The sequence below is a fragment of the Struthio camelus genome, chromosome 1 (assembly GCF_040807025.1).
Source record: "Struthio camelus isolate bStrCam1 chromosome 1, bStrCam1.hap1, whole genome shotgun sequence".
Lineage (NCBI taxonomy): Eukaryota > Metazoa > Chordata > Aves > Struthioniformes > Struthionidae > Struthio > Struthio camelus.
Genome location: NC_090942.1, coordinates 103,259,932 through 103,281,331, shown reverse-complemented (window position 1 = coordinate 103,281,331; position 21,400 = coordinate 103,259,932). Strand labels below are relative to the sequence as shown.

Below are 21,400 nucleotides of genomic sequence, written 5' to 3'. Positions count from 1 at the left end.
GAGAACTCCAAAAAACCTGACTGCACGCATACAAATGGTGAATCACTGCTCAGGCAGTAATAGTATGGAAAGGAGCTGAGGAATTACAGCAGCTCAAAAACTGCACGGAAGTCAGCAGTATGCATACTTGTCTGTATTAACAGGCATGTCATATGTAAGACAGCAGAAGCAATTGTTTGATTCCACTTGGCACTGCTTAGGCTTTTACCAGTTTAGACAACTAGGTTTGGGCATCATCCTTAGGAAGAAAGGCAAATTGAAAAAAGTCACTGAGACATAACTACAAAAAAAAAAAAAGTGCATCACAGTTACGGAACTGTTTGTTAGCAATTTATCCCTCCAGATTTGAACTGAGACATGGTGGAGGGCTGAAAAACATTTGCTGTCTCTGTTGCTGGACATCACTGAATCTATTCTATCCCCATTCCAGAACTGGCATTTACAATAAATGTTATAAAAGCATTAATATGCACTGTGCCCTTAGGGATGTAGTGTAAATACAATGTACTAGTACTGCTAAAGGGTTAGATGCAAGTCCATATAACACAACTATTGAAGTGAAACCTGTTCGCAGTGTAAGTACTTTGCATACTGCAAAGATCAGACCAACAGAGCAGCTTTCCTGACATTTAAGTATAGCACTGAAAAGCCCTCATTAGAATTTAAAATGACACCATATGTATCCACAGCAGCACAGCATGAAAGATACTGGTGTTACAAAGCAAAAACGGGTTTCGGTCCAGCTGTTGTCATTTAAAGTTCAGTCAAATTTTTGTCTGTATCCTTCTGGGTAGCTCTTTTCAGTAACTCCCCCTTCAACTAAAGATATCAAGATGAAATGCCAGAAGACGCTAGTGAATTGATAAAGCTTCGAGAGTTTATCCACTTTCTGACTCCAGGACAGGTTTATCATTCATTGCTCTGAGCACGTAAGAGCAGCAGGTGCTGAAATGTACACAAGCATGCAAAATCATTTCTGGTACAGAAGACCCTATTACTTTCCTCCCTGAGTAATTGTAACTGGTTTTGGCAAACATTCAAACCATTCATACTTTTCTAGGAAGACAATTCTTGAGATGCAAGGTTGGGTTGTACGTTGTCATTTGCAAATAAGCCATACTTCAGTGGAGCACACAGAAGCACTTTGTGAGGGACATAACAAAACAGGAGCAAAATATTATCTAATACAGATACTCAGAGGCAAGAAATGGTCATGGGGTTAAATTACAGTAAGCGGTGGGCTTTTTTATTTTGTTGAAAAGTACATCTTTTACTGGATTCAACATTGTAGTAAGACGAAAAGAGGTCCACTGGCAAGGGAAGAAAAAAAGTAAAAATTTGGAAATACTTGACACAACTAAAACCAATGACAGCTTTTTCAATATCCCGTAGGCAGGCGGTAGTAGACGATGTTTTCCCATATCCATGGAGAAAGTAAAGTCTTTGAGTGACATAAGTCAGTTTAGCAAAATGCTGGTCTGTCTATTTCAAACCTGTGTTACTTCTTTTTTTTTTTTAATAGATAATATAGGTAATATGTAGCTTTCATTCTGACTCCATGCTTTAACAGTCAGAATTTATCCATACTTAATTACAATTCTATCACGTTTTTCTAATCAAATAAATTTACTTTGTCCTCCAAACAATCACCTCAGTATTCCATTATGTAAAAAATACTTTCATTATGTTTATTATAAAAATATAAATGTTTCCACTACAAATCATTTTACATTAGTAAGAGGCCATCTACAATTGCACAATATATAAACTAAATGAGTAAGTAATGCTTTAAAATACAAGTTAAAAGTAAATACATATTGCCAATCAAATCACATCTATACATTGCTAATTGAATGCTAAGTAACAGCACAAAACTAGATATGTTAACAGAAATAAATAAAATGGAACCTATATTTAAAGATACAAAACCAATAATACGGTATGCAATTCCGTGAGCAGTTGCATTTTGCTTGATGCGGATAACCAATGCAAGTCCTGTACAGGAAGATGGCCACACAAATTCTAATATCTCTACTCCACAATGAAGAATTGTACACTGCTATGTTTACATATGTACATGGGGAAAAGGGAGTATAGGATGCTTGCAACATAGGCCACTTACAGTACAAATCAACTTTTAACAGGGAGAAAAAGCAAAACATATTTAAAACATTCCACTCCTAATAGCAAAGAAAAGTAAAATTGAGTGTCTTTTTTCCCAAGGATCAGTGAGATTTAATCGTTTACGTTGAGCACGCTTAAACAGTGGGCAAGGAACATGACATGAGAGTACGAGAAAATTCAGGGCATTTGGTGCAAAGTTTTCAGTTGCAATCTACAACTCTAAGAACTGGATTCTGGTTTTCAGAAGCATTTCACAGCTCTCTCCCCCCTCCTTGCCCCCCAGCAGCAGAATGCAGCTGAAGAGAAAAATCAAGAGGAACATGTTATAAAACGCCATTCCCACGCATACTGTCTCCAAATGGATTTTGGTGACTTAAATTCACCAACAATGTTTGATTTAGATCTCAGTCTCAAATTGAAGAGAAGAAAGGTTTTGAACGAACTAAGCAACTGAAAATACAGCTTTTGTATTTAGGATGTTGTATTTCGCTATAGATTTCTATCTGTCATGAGAAGTGTTCTTCATATCTTAAGTGCTTCTTTTTTCATTTTCTTCCATTTTTAGGGTTTTTTTTTATTTCAATTTACTTTAAAACCTATCCAATCTTCTTTCTTTAAAACCCAATTCATTTTTCTTTCAGATCACATAAATAAAGGTTATCCTGTGAGCGTATTTCAAATTGAATCCTTTTAAGCATGCGCGCTGCCAGAAGTCACTAAGGAGTTGCTCACTTGCCTCTACTTAGCCATGTGTGATAAATGTCCTCTCTTTACATTTTGTAAGTCTTGGATCTGTAAAGAACAGTATAAAAGCTGATTCAGCTACACAAATCCAAGGAACTGATTCTTCCCTTGCATATGTGCCCTATGCTGCTAGGACCTTCAAAAACCAAACCAAACCAACACGGAAAGCAAAACTAGTTAACTGCTCTTCCCCACACAGCAAAACACGGCATGCCACATAGTAAACTGCCTGGCATACAGTCTTGGACCATCTGTCTGTCCTTTCAGGGACCCACTGTTATTCATCAGAAACAGGTTTAAGCAAAGCAACTTGGAAATCCAGAGTGTTTTACAGTAACGCAGAGCCTGACTTCTGCATGCCTTGTATCGAGTCTAGAGTGTTAAGAAGTTTATGGTGTCTGCCTGGAGCACAAAAAGTGCCTCATGCTGTGATTTAAACCAATCACTTCCAGAGCAAAGAGCCATGTCTGCTTAGAATCGAGACCAATGGGCTCAGGAGCAACAACTTATAGCTTGCTTTGGTGAAAAAACACGGGGGAGGACTCCTGAATCCTGTCCTTCAGGTTCCTTCTTCTACTGAGAAACATGCATGCTCTAAAGACAGACTTATTTCTGCTTTCATTCAGGAAACTAAGCAGAGTTTATTCTTTTCCTTTAAAACACTGCAGCATCCCTTACTCCTTGACTCATGTTTTAGAAGGAAGAGCCATCTGCAACTACTTTTTGGGTGGAGTCTAATTTTTTTGGTTATATGAGAACACTTACCAGACTGCACCCTGGCAAGTGCTCGGGCTTCTGGACTCTCAAATAGCCATGAGATAGGTAATGTGTTAGCTCTTCCAAGACTGGGGTGGCACCAGACATGGGCAGAGAAGCAAATACCACTGCCTAAGGAACCTGAGTCAAAAAGTAAGGCCCCCTGCAGCATTGCAGCAGCTGAACAAAAGCTTTGAAGGGCAGACTTAGGTAAAATTAGACTCCAAAATCCCATTTTATGAGCTTAAATTATCCTTTTAAACCTGGCTGAAAGTCACCATCTCAGCATAACTATCAGTGGCTGCTTACATGGTAATACACCTCCCTCTGAGTTACCAGATGAAGAAGTATCGCATCAGGAGCAGAATCTATGAGATGGAAAGCAGAAATGGATCATCCCTCAGTGACCTCAGAAAGCATCTTCAGTTAATGTGGGAATGCAATTCTGACTCCATTTATGTTTGCTAGGCAAATATCCCACCTGAACAATACCTGAGAATAGTGGTACTCGTGTCTAACAGGAAATCAGGCTTTTGGGAAGTAAAGGACGTGCATGTGCTTGACCAGGACAGATGTTGATTTAGAGATCAATATGCACATAATTCTGCCGGTATACAAGCCTATGTTAAAATACCATTCACTGTAAACGGAAGGAAAGTCAGCAATTCTGGATGATTCCTTTAGTGACATAGCTGGAAAAAAGACCATCTCTCTTTCTTTCTGTATTTCATATCTGATGTGGCGAGCATAAAATTATCTAGAAATTCATACAATTGCTCAGGTTATACCAACAAAGTTTGGATAACATTTGGCACTTGGCAGTAAGACAGCCAGGTTAAGGTATTTAAGCATAAATATAAACAATAATGGAAAAAAACCGAAGGAAATAAATATGTCTTTTCAAAATTAAGACTTTTTTTCTATTTAAATGAACACAGTTAGGGAAGCTAACATCATGGCAAGAATCTTTTGTCAACTAACTCAAAGCCACTACAAACTTTATTTCTGTATTCCTTTCTGAAGTTGAAATAGCATGTTACAACGACATTATAGTAAATATGGCCAGATAGGTTTTGAGGTATAGTCCTCTATTTGCCTTGCTTTTAAAGAAATAAAATACCTGTTACGCATCTCTTCTGTGTATAAAAATACTGCAAGTCTTTCTTTCTTCTTGTTTGCTGTATAGATCAAATAATACACAGCTTTTATGTCCATGGTTTTGTGTGTGTTATTCAGTCACTTAGTAATCAAATGGCTCTAGGTTTTAGTATCATTGTTTTTTACTTGGAAGGAAGTTTTACATATTTTTTTTTTCTTTCAAAATTTATTATCTGCATCAGTCCGTTCACAGCACCCACCCTTTAGGATTATTAGATAGAAAAAAAGTTCACTCCTATTTTTAAGGCATTTATACTCAATATCTGAGTGTCTTAGTGGGTTCGGAATTTCAACCATTATGTTTCCAAAGCTGTTGCAAAGAACTCCTTTAAATTGTGCTGCTTATCAGCCATCACTTTTGCCTTTGAAGCAACTTCTCTCTCTTTTTCATCCTGAGCAACATCATTTTGGTACCTTACACAGGAACAGGGCTGTTCTTTGTATGAGTTTCTAGAGTTTTGATACTGCTAATAATCTTCTTTTGAGGCCCCACAACTGTAACACCGACTTTCTTCATGTCACTGGAAGAAAGAGAACATGCACTGCATGAGTAAGCATACCATCTCTGTCTCTCCTACAGCTGCTGTGAGTAGACAGCAATCAATTCGCCTTTCTTATTTTGCTATGTCGGAGGAGCCTCCAGGTATGGAAATACTGCTGTGACACAAACCCTCGTAGGAAAAGTACTAAGGGCCATTGCATGAAAACAACATGAGACTGCAAAGCAGAGAAGGAAAAGAGTAAAACTCATTTAGCCTTGTTCTGCTTGCTTACCTGAAAGAAAAGGCAATGGAACAGTGTTTTCTAGTGATATATACATATTGGGATTTGGGACTTAGGGGCAAGGAGTTCACCTCTGGGCCAGCTGTGATCTTGAGCCTCTCTACCATCTCCATTGCCCTATCAGTCTGACCGGTTTTCCTGGCCAGTGCTGACATAGTGCTCTTACATAGTGAGCCCTCTGAACAGTTTTCCTAACTCTGGTATCAACACTGAGATTAATGGCTGTGGCCAAACTTCCAGGGTCTACTACATTTTTCCCCTTCTGTTTCTCCAGGCAGTCATTCTCTTTGCTCTTTGTGCAACAGGGAAGTGGTTTAATACTTTGCTAAGAGCTAATTAACCAGCAGTTCACAGGAAATTGGACATTCCTAGAGGATTTCTGCACTGTCCCCATAGGGTAATTGCTATAATAAGCCATTATCAGCCTTTTAATAGTTGCAATAATACACTAATTAACAGCATTAATGTGTTTAATTTTTGATACCGCAGCTGTTGGTTATTTATTCATCACTTGTTTTGTACCCATCCATCCCAGTGAGGATGGAGTCCAGGAGTCAAGATTTTCTTTTAGAGTGAGTTCATAGCTGCACCTAATGCCTTTTTTCAGGTGCAAAGAGAACATTACCATGTTGCTCCTTACCACAAGAACAAAGACAAACCACATTTGAACATAATAAACTTCCAAGTTTATTATGTTTGAATGTTGGAACAGGAGGCAGGAGGGAATTCAACCCCCTGAATAATTACTAACATGTAGTAAGAAAGCAGCTACATAGTGCTTGCCCTGTGTCACCCTGGCTTGATCGAATATGGGATGGGCAATAAAGGAAGAGTTTGGCATAGGTGCCAGCTGTGAGAAGCCCCATGTAAAAGGCAGATTATAAACTATCAACTCAGAAACTTCCTAAACTGTGAGTGAAGGAACGTAACACTGGTGTACTACGTTATGCACAGTGCTGTTTCTTCAGAAGAAATTGAAATTTCCTTGGCATAAGTGAGAAAAATCTATGAGCCTTCACACTATTAACAGAGCACCTAACAGTTTCCTCCATGTGTATTGCAAATACAACATTAATATAAATTTGTCACTTTAAACATAACATTTTGGTTACACACTGGAAACTTAGTAACAAGTAGAAGAAATACTACTCTTAACGCTTATGTTTAAACCTGTACCGTCAGCCATAACCAGTGACGAAGAGTTGTGGTCAATTCAAACTTACTCTGTGGAAAACTTGGCTATCGTATCACAGGAACTGTACTCCACGCCTGTGAAAATGTCTTTGCATTGTCCTGTCCGAAAACCATTGAGCCAATCACCTGTTGTGCGAAAGGCTGAAATATCAGCATTACTTTGGTCCAGGAGAAGATTTGATGGCCTGAAATAAAAAAAGAATGTGATGAAAGCTAGGGAGCAGGGATAAGGATGGCTTTATTTTCTGTCTAAACTTAACACTGGCATCAGTAAGAGCTTCCAGGCTACTTGCAGCTTTTCTCTTCATCTGTGGAGTTTATTTGTCACTGAGGCCTCATTTACCCACATTGGGAGCTTTGAGGAACAGTGTGTAATCATCTTGCTTAAGCGCTCCAGCTTTTCATGCCCATGGTTTAAATCACTTTAAGCATCGCCAACTCATGAAATGTATTGGTATATTACAATTTAATGTGTTTAAGCATTAGCAAAGACAAGCCTAATTTAGAATTTATTTATGTGATTCACCTAGTCCCAGACAATGTACGAGTCCTTACTACGATGCACACACTTAATTTCAAATGGAGCGTGTTGGCAGAATTTACACATCACAAACATTCAGAGTATTGCAGCCTATTGAAAGCACAAATAATTGGACACCAGTGGCTTTAAAAAACTATATTAAGTCTAAAAATCAAACATTAAGGGAATTTGTGAGACAAATGTAAACACCCATGTAAGATTTGTATTTTGCAGTGGACAGAGACAGAAGTGAGAAAGTTTGCTGTTAAATACATTGAGCCAAACGTACATTTGCCACGCCCAGTTTCAAAATGGTGGCCGCAGTAGGACTGAAACTTCCCTAAGGATATCATGCAAACAATTTCAAAGAAAGAACAGAATCATCTGCCTTTGAAATGAACTTGGTGCTTATGAAGGATGCTGAACTGACATGGTGAAAACAAAGTTCTCTACTTAAAAATTAAAGAAGAAATCAATTAGAAATACTTCCCTTTGCTCATTCATGGCACCTCTAACCTCAGACTAAAAAGGTGTCAAAACTGCAGCTGTGAGATGGCCACTCAGTCTTCAAAACCTTTGCTGCATTTTTTGTTTCAATGCCGCCACCGCTCTGTATGCACATCGTGGACACTCGTTTCGTGGAAGTCACTGCACAAACAATAGATTCCAATGACTGGGCCACAACCGATCTTGAGCACAGTCCAGTTGCGAAATACAACGGCTCCTATTTCATTAGGCACCTACTTAAGCGTTCTCTCCAAGAGTTAACATAGGCATCAAGGGGTGGAACCTTTCCTGTATGAACTGGTTTGGAGAAGCAGATTATCACAGCATTAAAATACGTGCAGGAAAAATACCAATATTGGGCCTAAAAGTACTTAAAGCCTATTTCAGGTTAGCAACTAAAATAACAATCCATCCATATTTGCAGGTGGATTTTGAATGGAAATATTTTCTATTTTCTTGGCATTACAGTGCCAACCTTTTCACGCCTGGGTCCCTGTGTCTTTTTCTTATCTCAGTAAAAGGAATAAGAGAAAACGTGTCATTACGTTTCTTTATCAATTTAAAACTCTTCCTGTCTGTCTAACTAGAAGCAATCGAGAACAAAACATCCTTCTGAAAATAAAAATAAGCATTAAAAATGTATTTTTTCATCAAGGAGGAAACATATTGCAGCTGACCCTGCACTTTGCATACTGCAAGTGGCATAACTGTTTGCTCCCATATTCATCCAGAAATTCAGTCCTGTCCGACAACAAGATTCTTGTTTTCGTGGTCTTGTTATTATATTATGACTTCTTATCTGAGGGCAGAGAGGTTAAAAAAATATCGCCAGCCCTTCCCTATTTAGTCGCTAGAGATAGGATCTACCTCACTTAGTTTTAGCTATCTAAAAATACAGCATATAAACCCAGATAGTTTTCTGAACTGTTGCTACAGTCCATGGGGAGATGCATGCTTTTCCAGGGCATTTGCTCATCCTAAAACAGGTCTTCAAGACAAAAAGCTGAGACGAGACGCCCAGCTTTTGGGGTGGGAAGTGAGCCTGTTCTTAGCTGTTCTTCCTCACTAACTTGCTATCTTTTCTAAACTGTGCAAGTCCCTGAACAGCAATACAATCAGTAATGTCGTTCTACTGACAAGACATCTTACTAATTCTAATTACCTTTCTATCTCAGTGCTAATTAGTATGATAATCGCTTCCTTGACTAGTCAGATGCTATTAGAGAATATCATCTGCTATTTCCTCATTTTTCCCTCCACTGACAAATATGTGTCTATACTGGATAGCTTTTAGCCCTCATTCAGAAAAAAATCATGCTCCATTTTAAGTATGAGTAGCTTATGGGCGTCTATGTCAGCTCACGCATAAAGCTAAGCAAATGCTTAGCTGTGACAATTAGGGTGGTGCTGACTCATGAGCACAGGAGGCTCAACTAGAGGATATCCAAAGCAGTTATCGCTGCAACTGCACAATGCATCTTCTTCGATAGATTTTATTTCCACGACTCCAGTGAAAAATCACCTGTACAAGAGCCTGATTACTACAGCTAAATCCATCCAAAGTGAATTTCTTCACTGGTAAGAAGTGAAATGACATGTGGTTAGACAAACACCATAATTTGAAGACAGTGATCGTGCAGTCTAACTGGTAGGTTACAGTTACAGTTACTGGTACCAAAGAACTGACGTAAAGAATCCTCTTCATCCCAAAGCCAAGCCATCTCTGAGCATTGCAAAAAAGGGCAAAGGAAGAGTTTGTAAAGGCTCCCAAGATCATTAAGTGCTGAAATAACACCGAATTTTAACTCTTATAAGCAGTCTAGAAAATCCAGACAAAACCTCTCTACCCCAATACTTGTTTTTACTAAGTTTCATCAAGATCAGAAGTACTACAAAAGCATACTCTTGCAGCACGTCTGACTCACACTGGGAAGAGAAAATATCACATCAGTTACACTGAGATTTTTTACCTGAATCTTGAAGAAAAGAACAATCTGGCTTTGAGATCAAATAACTCCTGGTATGGGCTACATATTAAACAGCAACTTCTACCTTTGGTGCTTCGTTAATCATTATCAATCAATTGAATTCTTTCAAGATCAGAAAATGATTTTAGCCTTTTTTTTTTCCTTCCGGGATCTCAGGACAGCATTTTAGAGCTAGTAGGATGCTTGAAAATCTGACTTCAAAATCATAAAGGGACAAATGCTATTGTATATTCAACTTCAATTTTCACCAGATCTCAGAGCACTGATGTCCCTGACCGGGTACCTTTGGCCTATCTTCTCTCTAGAGCCCAGGCAGGACAAGAAGGCTGCTGTCTGCTGTAACAGGTTTTGGAGATGCTGGGGCCTGCACCCTGACCGCTGCAAACGTCTAACTATTGACACCTACTACGGACCTTACCTCCTGAGAACAGCCGTAGATGGCAGAAAACAGTAGAAGCCTGCTGTGCCCCCACCCCCACAAAACATGAAATGGAAAGCCCACGTAACAACACCAAAACAAAGCCTGAGCTAAGGAAAGAAGATCCAACAGACTTATGTTCTTGTTCTCGTGCTAAAAACAGATCTTAGGAACCTACATCATATACAGCTCTAAATGCCTTCCAGCTAAATGCTCAGGTTTGACAATCAGGCCCAAGATATTTTTATTCAGTAGCTGTACAGCCTACATCTCCCTGACTACTGTTTGTCCCAAGAAGAGCCAATGCTTTTTATTTATAGTTTTCTGGGTATAGTGTCAGGAATCCCAAGACATTTATTAAGAGTATTTATGAAGTGTTCTTAGTGATAAAGCATGGAGTTTTGTTTTTTTTTTTTCCAGCTAGTATGTCTTTTTAACTTAAATCTAATAAAACAAGGCCTGACTCAAGAATTACTAATGAAAAAAAGTATAAACAAGTTGAAATAGAACAGGTCTCTAGGATTAGGAATTAGAGTGGCCCAAAAGAGCTTTTATGTTTATTACTTGGATCAAAGTATCATCAGGACAAAAAATATGACCTAATTTTAATGTAAGTGACCTCAGAATAACCAGCACTGTAAAGTATCATTTTTCTCCTTGCAGGATTCCAAACAAAAATTAGTTACTTTCCTCCTCGGAGAGGACATCTGGACAGTTTATCAATGAACAGGAATTTGTCTCACTGCGAAGAGCCTGTGATGTCTCCTCACGTGCACCAAGGGAAAGCTGGGCTTTCAGAGCATCTGCACACATCGGCAGTTTTTTTTCCCCCTGACCCAGCCCCTAGACAGAAGGTCTGAACATGAAATTTATGGGCTGGGTGATGTGCACCATGAGCTCACACTTTACTAGACAAATTAGATGGGTTGCAATCCGTGCAGCTGTAAACGACGTCCTGCAGGGTTCCACCTGATCTTTTACAGCTTTTCATAAATCAGTACCTACAAGCTTCAGAAGAGAGTCATTAAAAAGAAATCATGGAAATTACATGTTTGCTCAGGGGAAGTGAAATAGAACATTTCCCTCTGTCTTTTCTTTTCTTATTATTTCCCTCCCCTCCTTTCTTTTTTTTTTTTTTAAATCTCACTTTTTATTTTGTTGCTTTGACCAAACTATGATATACCCCATTGTGTTATCTTTTCACAGTTATGGAAAGAGTTTTCATCCTGTTCATCCTTACTGTGCGTCTATCTACAGAGGTGTATTTGCTGACATGTGGTGCCCTGAAAAAAATCAACAAGACTCACGTTAGAGAGAAAAATTTAGCAGTGAGATGCCAGTTACAAAATGCCCTATTGCTGAAAGCTTTCTCTGGATGTGCCCATTATGTTAACAGTTGGAATTAACCTTTGAGTCATACATAGTAGCAGGGAGAACTCTAGTCTGTTATCATTAGCGCAGCTTTTTGTCCCAAAGCAGGGAAACTTTTGTTACACCATATAATAATGACAAAGAACACAGAAAACATCATTAGAAACCTTCCCACTACGGCATGAGAATCTCATCTGTGGATGGCTGCTATTTGGTGAGAAAGGGCTATATTAACTTATAGACAAGACAAATAAGAGGAAAATATCCTGCCACTTCTTCTGCAACTACACAGAGGAACTCTGTAGGTGGGATCCTGTATTTCAGGTCAAAGTACCTCCTCTCTTTCCACACCTTCCTCCAAACAATACAAACCAACTTTCAATTTTTAAATCTAGCAGTTTCCTTTCTGTAGTCAGACTACAGGACATACATGCTTTCTTTTAAGGGGGGGAAGCATTTAAAAACATAAAGTAATTTCCTGTGGCAAATTTTAGGTGTTTATAATTTGATTTTGTAAAGTGAAATTACTCCCTAAGAGGGAACTGAGGCCCTTATATGCCTGAAAGTCACAATGGGCTTCTTACTTTCTAGCTCTATGTTGTCCATCGACAACAAATTTACCACTGCTTCTTCTTGGATAATGAAGAAATAAAATTTCAGCTGCCCCCAGGTGTCAGGCCTCCAGTCTTTAGCCGCACTTGAGACCAGGGTTTTTAAGGAGTTTCTATCTTCTCAGCATCCTGGTGGAGCTGTATCATATGTCTGGGTGTTTCAATGCTCCTCAATTTACTTTTTTCCCGCCAAAACCAGTGAAGACAGTGAAGGCAAAAAATACCAGTGTGTGGCTGAAATGATTTTCTTTTTCTCATAATACAGCTTCAGCTGTGCAGCTACAGAACCAATAGAAGTAATGTCACTGGCCTTTTGCTGGAATTCACAGCTGGCTCAGAGAAAAACCCTTAACAACAACCAGTCATTACTGATAGGACAGTCTATAGGCTCTTTAAAAGAGGAAGAGAAAAATGCCTTAGAGAGCTTTTAAAACGCTGCTCTGGCTCTTTGTATCTACCATTTTCTGAATATGACTAGCCTTATATCTCATATTTGGCTGTACTGCGAATTTCGACAGACAGAGCATTCACTGCATCAAGCAATGGCTTTGTGCAGTTTTGTTTTCCCGCATTTCCAGCTTAGAATTGCCATTAACACTAATGAGGGCTGCACATGGTAAACCCAGCACATCAAGCTAAGAAAAATAGAACATAATCCCTCCGAATCACAATAAACAGCAAATGTGCAAACTAAGGACACATTCTGACCTGTCTACATTACCATGTAAATTCTAAACTATACACCTCAATCTGCTGTGAATTGTTGTCTGAGTTTCATCAACAGAGTCAAATTACAGGTGCGAAAGTGCAAATAGATGTTTTATTGTATATACTAACAATGAGCCCTAGTAATTTTGAACTTTGGAGGAACAATGGTTCATTTGTATTTACCTCAGGCATGAGATTAATGACTACTGGATAAAGTCACATGGTAACAGGTCTTCTATGTCTCTATCATGCCGACTAACTGAAGTGCCCTAAAATCTCTTAAGTCTCACTCCTGAATTCCACATGCAACCCAAATTATTAGTATACATCAAGGAATATCATGTAGTGTAACATTTTATTTTGCTGTGTGGTTTATAGTTAAAAGTTTTTTCCCATATCCATGATTTCATTGTTTTACGCTTAACAGAAGGACAGCTAGCATATTAGGTTTACATTATCTGAAATATTTTAGAGCAGGTTGTCCATTTTAGGATATAGATTATAGGATTGCTGTTTTTGACTGGGGCTAAAAATTCCTACGTAGGCTTCTGTTATGCAGTGTTCTGCCAAGCTTAGACCCTTTTGTTAACACCTGGACAATCACAAAGCGTGAGCAGCACTGAAAGGCTCTGGCTATAAAACTGAAAGCTCCTTCCTTCAGTCCTTCAGCCTACAAGTTCCTAAGCGTGAGAAGCACAGGAGCAAAATTACAGCAGGGCAGCAACACGTTTTGAGCATCTGAAACCATCTGACCTCAATGGCAAAAAAGGGAACTTTTCAGTAAAATGTTTGGCCAACACGAATAGCAGTTTTGCAGTCATAAATACCGTAAAAACAGAGCTTGAAGAATGCTGCAAAATGGCGCAGTTTAAATTTTTCTTCTGACCTCTTCATTGCCCCTACTGAGTTTGATTTTCATAAATATCCCACCAAGCTAGCGCACTAGAATGACTTTCCGCAGAACCATCAGCTTTTAAGTGGAAACAAACTTTGTGAGAAGCAAACTTCAAATTTTTAAATACAAATGATTGCTCTGGACATTTGAGAGCAAATATCACACTTAACCAATGAGAGCGCCACAGTGACAGCCAACAGAGCAAATCTTCAGCCGCAAACACTTGCAGTCAACTACCCACATGTAGGCCAAATACTACTTCAGGAATAATTCCAAGGAATCATTTTAAACAATGTATGAAGTTCAAGGATATCAGGATAGGGCTGCAAACAACTTGCTAACACATGAAAGTACAGAAGAGAAATTATTCATACACATTTTCAAACACTTTCTTAGTTTCATCAGGAAGAGTAACTGACCCTGACCCTTTATGTTTCCTGGATTACATTAAAAGAATTTCAGCTATGCTCTTTCAGAAAATATGCTGCTTTCTTGTCTTCTTAGCTTTACATATAACAATATCGGCAGAAACTGCATTTTAAATGGAGAACTTCTGACATGAAAAACAGATCCGAAACCAAATCTACTGCCTGTGCTGCAGTGTGATTTAGAAATAATGCACTTTTTTGCTTTTTTTTAAAATACAGTTACATAGTTATGAATTACCAAATAAGATGTATCTAGAGGATTAAAAAAATCATGTGAGTGTTTAAAAATAAAAACTTTTTTTTTAATTTCTGTAGTCAGACTTGTGAGCTTCTCATCACAGATTTGAAACTTGGAAATCAATGGAAGAGGTGAAACGTGTATAACAGTATGAGATATACAGTCTCAGACCTCTGCATCACAGCAATGGCCAGTTTCTCCCTCTGTCCTGGTCGTCAGTCAAAGTCAGCAGAGTTTCACGGAGACAACTATACATCCAGAGCCTTCAATAGCACTTTAGAAGGTTTTACACATGTAACCTGATTGTCATTCATAAACACAAAAAATGAAATTTGGTTGCATATTCATTATTATAAATGAAGAACAATTTGACTGAGCTCTATGAAATAACTCTGTATTTACACCCGTGTTCTGGAAAACAGACGTTTGGCCTTAAATTTCATTTAAGTACTACCCACACAAAAGGTTTGTAGTTAGCAAGGACAATGTCTTCATTTTGAAAGGATCATAAGTATAATTTTAAATATCTTCTTATTTTGGCAAGCAGTGTTCTTCCTTTAAAAAGCTGTTTCAGTTTCCCTGTTTTAGCTTTTCATATTATATTCTTTCCATAAATCCTTTAATAAACTGCAAATAAAAGGCAGATACGTAACTCCTCACATTTTGCAACCGGTAACATTTATTACACTATCCAGAGAAGACTAGCGGACTAAAATGAGTATTTGAAATTGCAAAATAAAAACATTGCTTCAGAAGCTTCTACAACTAAGAACAGAGATTCAATTTTTAACCTGTTAAAAATACCTTAATCCCAAGGACTGACTGGAAATTAGTTAGACTGACTGATGCTCTCTGCTGGAGTGCAGAGAGAGGAATCCGTAGAGTGCAAGAAGGTCAGCTGTGCGTTCGGTCTCTATTTAAGAAATCAAGCAGCTTTCCTGAAGCTTACTGGCTTTGCTGAACAAGCTCTGTCATTTACATATATTTCATACTAAAGGTAGCTCCACGACAGGCAAAATAGATGTTGACCCCTATTAACTGGTTAGCCTGCAAGTAAAACCTTCATCTTCAAAGATTTGGGGCAAACTTGCTAATTAATACCCCTGTGAGGAAGGTAACTTAAATTTTACAGACGGCCAGAAAAGTTAGCTAAACATAATAATCATTTAAAAAGTCCTTATAAAACATCTGGATACGTAGGGGGTGATATTTTGACATTTTCCAAAACAAAATGGGGGCCAAGTGATTTTGCAAAATATCTGATAATTGCATTTCCAAACTGAAAATAATTTCACAAATGTGTTTCCAACCACTCTACTGGCGTCTTACTAAGAAAGCGGACAGAAACCGCCAGTTAATTTGACAAAACTACCCGAAAGCAGTAAAATGTGATAATGACTTTCCATGTCAGATGTTAGGGATAGGTACAAACTGAGAATAAAGATATTAAAGGAAAAATGTGTCATTAAAATCTCCTTCCCCTTAGATCCTCCTCTCAATTTGCAATGCAAAACAAGTAGCAATTTTCAGTGAAGACCCAATGAAACTAACAAAATTGTCAGCTGTCAACTTGGAGCAGCTCAGAAAATAATGACTTTTTTTTTTAAACACGGGAGACAGTTGTTTGCTTTCTGCATTTTATATATGAGACAAATACTTGCAAATCTTGAACTTCTATATAGTTATTAATAAATTTAGAAGCCCAAGAAAAGCTTACAGATGATTTAATAAAGAAATATCCTGAAATTCAGAACTTCTGAAAATAATGTGTTTGAATTAGAACATTTTTCAACTTTTTCAAATGTTCTTTTTTTGGCAGGGGCTGTGGATTAACTTCGTTATTCCTATTTTAGCCGGCTCAAAATGACTAAGTGATTTTTGTCTCACCTGCCCTGCAGATGTGAAACAAACACAGCCCCATGTTCACCAGAACAGCAACAGGCAAGCTCCAATAATACTTCGGTGGCCCGAATCCCATTTCAGAACCCTGATTCCTAAAAGTCGTATTGTCCTCCAACAGCATAATCCACTTTGGGACATAAATGCTTTAAATATATTTTTACTTATACGCCATGTTTTCAATGTATTTTTTCAAATGTCTGTGTATGCTAGAGTAAGATTCATATACATAAAGTGTCAATATACAGACATCGTACCTCTAGAGAGCCATCTTACATATATCAGAGAAATGTTTTGCTTGGAAACTAATCAGAAGTAAGTGAACAAAGAGAAAATAAAGCGTTATGAATCCATTTCAGATTTGTAGCGTATAAAAATATTTTCAGTTGTGTGACTCTCGGCTTACATTTTTTTCCTCACAAATGAAACAAGCACTAATAAACTCTTTTAGATCACAGCTTCACCAACTGGTTAGCTGGCGGGTGAAGGGATTCTGTCTCTCCTATTAAAGTTTAGAAAACTTTCCATCTGCTTTGTATCTGAAATGTTCACAAATGTGAAGTAATACACAATGGACTAAAAAATAATAAGCTCAAGTAGAAAAATAATGAAACTGATCAAAACTGGAAGAACTATGAACTCACTTCCACCCTAAAAATATCCAAACAACCTAACGACTCAGTTATAAAAATGAACATAATGCTCAGATAACAAGAAAGAACAGCAAGACATAAATCAAAAAAAAATATGATGAGGTTATGCTTTAGCAAACTGTATGACTTCTACAACTTGATGCGTACTGAATTCTGTTTCTGCAGCCCTTTACAGAGCTAGAAATATGCTCAAGATAGATAGCCTAAAGGACACAAAACACCCAAGTGCCTTTAACTAGCGTAGGCTTTGTTAGAAAGGCCTCAAGGTGGCCACCTAATTAAGAAGTGAACTTTGACTGGAAAAAAAAAAAACAGCCATACTCTCCGTACTTTATAAGGAATAGGAAAGGAATTTTCAGGGGAGTTAGAGATGAAGCTCAACATCAGAAAGGATATTATGAAACATTTGTTATGCTAAAGTTACAAAAAACTTTTCCTGAGGTAAGGTTGACAACCAGGCAGAAAAGTTTGCAAAGGTCAATCGGGATAAAAAATCCCCCTAGGTTTCAAGAAATTATTAGATACCATGGTATGGCCAGAAGGGGTAGAAAACTGAAAAGGAAATACAAAATCGAAAGCTTTAACTCCTCTCCCATATCCCTATGAGCTATTAGTATAAAGTATGTTCAGGCTATGGCCTTTGAAAAAGAAATATAGTCAAGCCCATCCTCCAGTTCCAGTCAGCTAAACACAATGTAACAGAGGACAGGGATATCCTCTGCACCTCCAAAAATGTGCTTTTAAATAGGATATAAGAGCACTGCGACTGCTTTAAACAAACACCAGCTCTAAAATCTGTAAGAAGAGACAAGCTTTGCATCTGTAACAGAAATCATCAGGCTAAACATTTTTCCTGACCAAGCGTATTTTGAACACCTCTAAGCATATGTTGGGGATGAAGCCTTAGCATACTTTCAGTAGCAGAACAGAACTGGGCAGAGGAGAGCTGGGACCTCCACAGCTTAGATTGATTACCTTACTATGGGTATGGGGAGAGGTGCTGTGGGAGTACTTCAGCCTCAAATAACAACTGAGAGTAGCCATCTGAGATGATGTCATCCGCTGAGCCCTCTGGGCCGAGTAAAGTACTTTTCACACAGGGCTTTATGGCTGAAGTGAAGTGTGTTCCTCTCAGGATGCTGATGGTAAAATGAAATCTGCTTGGAGGACTGATCGTACATCTTTTCTTCTTAGGAGCTGCCCTGACTCCCTGCCCTTTTATATCAGTTGCCTATTCCCGCACATAACTCTACAGCAAGACCCAAATCCCTTTGAAGGCTAGCTTCTTATTTTTCTCTGTCAGCCTTTACAAAAGGCAAGCTGCACATCGAGGATTCAGTCCCAGGCTGGGAGACCTGCAGGCTCCTGCTGTAGAAGTAGGACAAGTTACCTGACAGAAGAGCCTCTGCAAGACACAACTGGGTGAAAGCAGCTGCAGCTTTTATAACCAGAGCTGAGGTTTGACATTAGTTAGTTTTGACAATGGTCACACGGGGGTGATCGTGGATTTCCAAATCTGCACAGGGCTCCCCAGTATTATGTTGTCACATCTAATTCTTAGTTATACCCAAGTTTAAAGATAGCCTAGGTAGGTCTGCCGGCACTGACAGGGAGGGAGTGAGATGGAGAGGTCACTGATCTCAAATTTCCTGAACTGCAGAAGATGCTTTCCTAGCAGGGAAGGGCTTTGGCTCACCCTGCCTGCCAGTGCCCAGGCCCCCAGGCTCTGCCACGGGGTCCTCTGTACAGACCCCACAGTCCCCAGGCCTTTCACAGAGGGATAGGGAGCTGCAGAGAAGGAGAGAGACTGATCTGCTTGGGAATGCAAGGGGAGCCAAGGATGAAACAGGGGAAAGGGCAAAAGTAATGGGGAAAGAGGGAAGGGTATGAACATCTCCTCTTAACATCCCACCTTCTCACAAAGGCACTCTGCATCTAAGCTAAATCAGCAACTGTCTTTACTTGGAGCTCACCTCAAGTAGCTGTGAAAAGTCCCCTACAGTGTTAGCAGCCTCCTTCCTCTCTTCTCTCCCCACGCCATGCCATAAGCAGAGGGCACAACATCAGGATAGGGAAGTGAGAGCCTGCGTTGCCCCTGCCAGTAAATTATGTAATGAAATAGGAGCAGGGAGAGTGAGAGAGAAAGCGAGGAGAGAGCAAGACTGCATTTTGGTGCTGCCGCGCAGAAGCTAACAGGTGCAAAACAATACTCAAATTGAATGTGCTCCCCATGAGAGGATAGCAGCTTTTACTGTGTGAACTGATGGTTCAGCATTGTTTTCAGCTCTGCTAAAAATATTACACAGACAAAAGCCATGGAAGTTTTGCTTTTGTTTGAAATGTAAAATATGCAGGCACTGATCGCTGCAGTTAAAAGCCAAACCCAACACATGATACTCATGATTCCCAGCTCCCCTATTCAGCAGGCCATTTCAGGATATCCCGGCAAGGTAGTTTTTTGCATAAGTCTTTTGTCAAATGGCAATGCAAGATATTTAGAAGAAACCTGCTTGACTAAGATGGTAATAGTTAAACAACTTTGTGTTTTCCTAGGCAGTCACCTGGCAGATAACAGAAATAACTGTCCTGGTAAGCACTTTGGTTAACTGTGCGTTAATGTGCAATGTAATTACTGTGCAAGTGTTCTTCTCTCGTTAGATATACTTTAATAGCAAAGCCCATTAGTATGGCGGCCTTCCTTTTCCCTGGAAGAGGCAAGTCTCTGGTGCAACAGTAGCAGGTAATTAGACTAGCCAGCCTCTACCTCAGGATGCAACATAATGCCAGGGGCCAGAGAAAAGGCGGCAAGGTCCATGTTACCTGCACAGCAGGCTGCAGTATCAATGCAGTTCTCCAAGCCACACTGCCTTAGCTCCAATTCCCTTTTTGTGCTTTCTCATTAGACTGCTGTGATGAGAAGTGTGATTTATTAAAAGTAAAGGTCTCAGAAGTATACTTTGCTGTGTTCATTTTTAAAGCTTGCCTCGTGTCAGTCTCTGGTCTCTTGCCCATGGAAGCAGGTCTCCAAGACCTGGGCCTGACACAGCAGAGAAGCAGAGTGCATCACTCACTGACTGACTGTTTTGCAGATGGAAGATTTTTCACTAGCCTTTGAGCTAAAAATAGTTCTACATCTCTTCAGATCACTGCAGTAGGAGTATGACATTTTCTGCATTCTATAAACCAGTTCACTTACACCCTACTTAACTAAAGCTCTTATTTCCCCACATCCTCGTTATGTCTGCAGGTGTCAACACATTCTTCAGTTACTGTCTCTCAACGAGATAATGCTTGTCTCATCACAGTGATGTTCTAGAGTGTTTTGAATAAACAGGATTATAAATGAATGTTTTTAATGCAATTAGGAATCTTGCCTGGGTTGCAAATGAATTCCTAGTTAAGGCACTGAGCTAACAGAAAAAATAAGTGCCTTTTAAAGTATGTCAGTACTATTCAAGACGAAAAGATTGTTCATATGATTCAAGTTAAAGTGTTTTGTCAGAGCAGAGGGTCAGAGTGTATGATATAGAATATATGCATTTGGCCCCAATCAGAAAGATACTTAGGAACATGGCTAGCTTCAACCTATGAAACGCTAAGTACTTCCAACACCACATAAGACCCAGAGAAGGAAAAGGAAGATCACATGATGGCCAAATCACTCAGCTGTGTCTCTCTAGCAAACCTCTGCTCAATCTTACAATGGGTTTCACAACCTTAGCATAACTGCTTCGCTGAATTTTAATAAATGATAATATCACAGCAGTAAAAATAACAGCAATAATAAAATAACAACATTAAATCTTTCTCCCATACAGACAGCCAGAAAGCTTTCTCTAGCCTTTAAGACTGCATACAGCTATCGTTAAAATTTGAAAAAGTGAGTGAACAAAGTAAACATGCTAATTAGGGAAGATGAAGAAAACAAAGACATTTATTTATGTTACGTGCAAAGTAGGATCTAGTATGTCACCTTGCTGCCGCATTGGTGATTATTTTCAGACTGCTGGGATTACGGATCAGTTTATCCAGGATGCTGACAATCTGCTCGAACTTGGGTCTGTTGTTTCTGTCTTTCTGCCAACAGTCCAGCATCAGCTGATACAAGGCAGCTGGGCAGTCCATAGGAGGTGGCAAGCGGTACCCTTCATCAACAGCCTTAATTACCTGCACAAGGATAAAAGTTTTTCAAAACTTCAAGGCACTTGAATCAACTTGTTCTTATCAATTCTGTGAACCACATTAGCATGGACATTTTATGTTTAAACAAATGTGTTTATTCACTGATCGTCTTGCAGTACAATGCTTCTGGTTTATCTGCAGAGTACACCAGGCAGTAAATTAGGCATACAGAAAGGGCTAAAGGAAAGGTAAGATACAATGTGTGACTTTGAGGAAGGTGAAA

General features: G+C 39.0%; 1 protein-coding gene across 5 annotated transcripts in view; it reads right to left on the bottom strand.

The window, feature by feature from the left end:
- Window positions 1-2,704: 2,704 nt before the first annotated feature.
- The window catches only part of EPHA3 (EPH receptor A3), a 234,633-nt gene continuing 215,937 nt past the window's right edge, over window positions 2,705-21,400 (bottom strand). For 3 of the 5 annotated variants that reach the window (XM_068909008.1, XM_068909037.1, XM_068909021.1), the window contains 3 exons: window positions 20,969-21,162; window positions 6,789-6,944; window positions 2,705-5,303 (listed from right to left, as the gene is read on the bottom strand). In XM_068909008.1, the coding sequence (XP_068765109.1) occupies window positions 5,198-5,303; window positions 6,789-6,944; window positions 20,969-21,162 (456 nt within the window). In that variant the 3' untranslated portion in view covers window positions 2,705-5,197. The remainder of the gene's footprint in view (window positions 5,304-6,788; window positions 6,945-20,968; window positions 21,163-21,400) is intronic. The other 2 variants (XM_068909016.1, XM_068909029.1) reach the window with 1 other exon arrangement.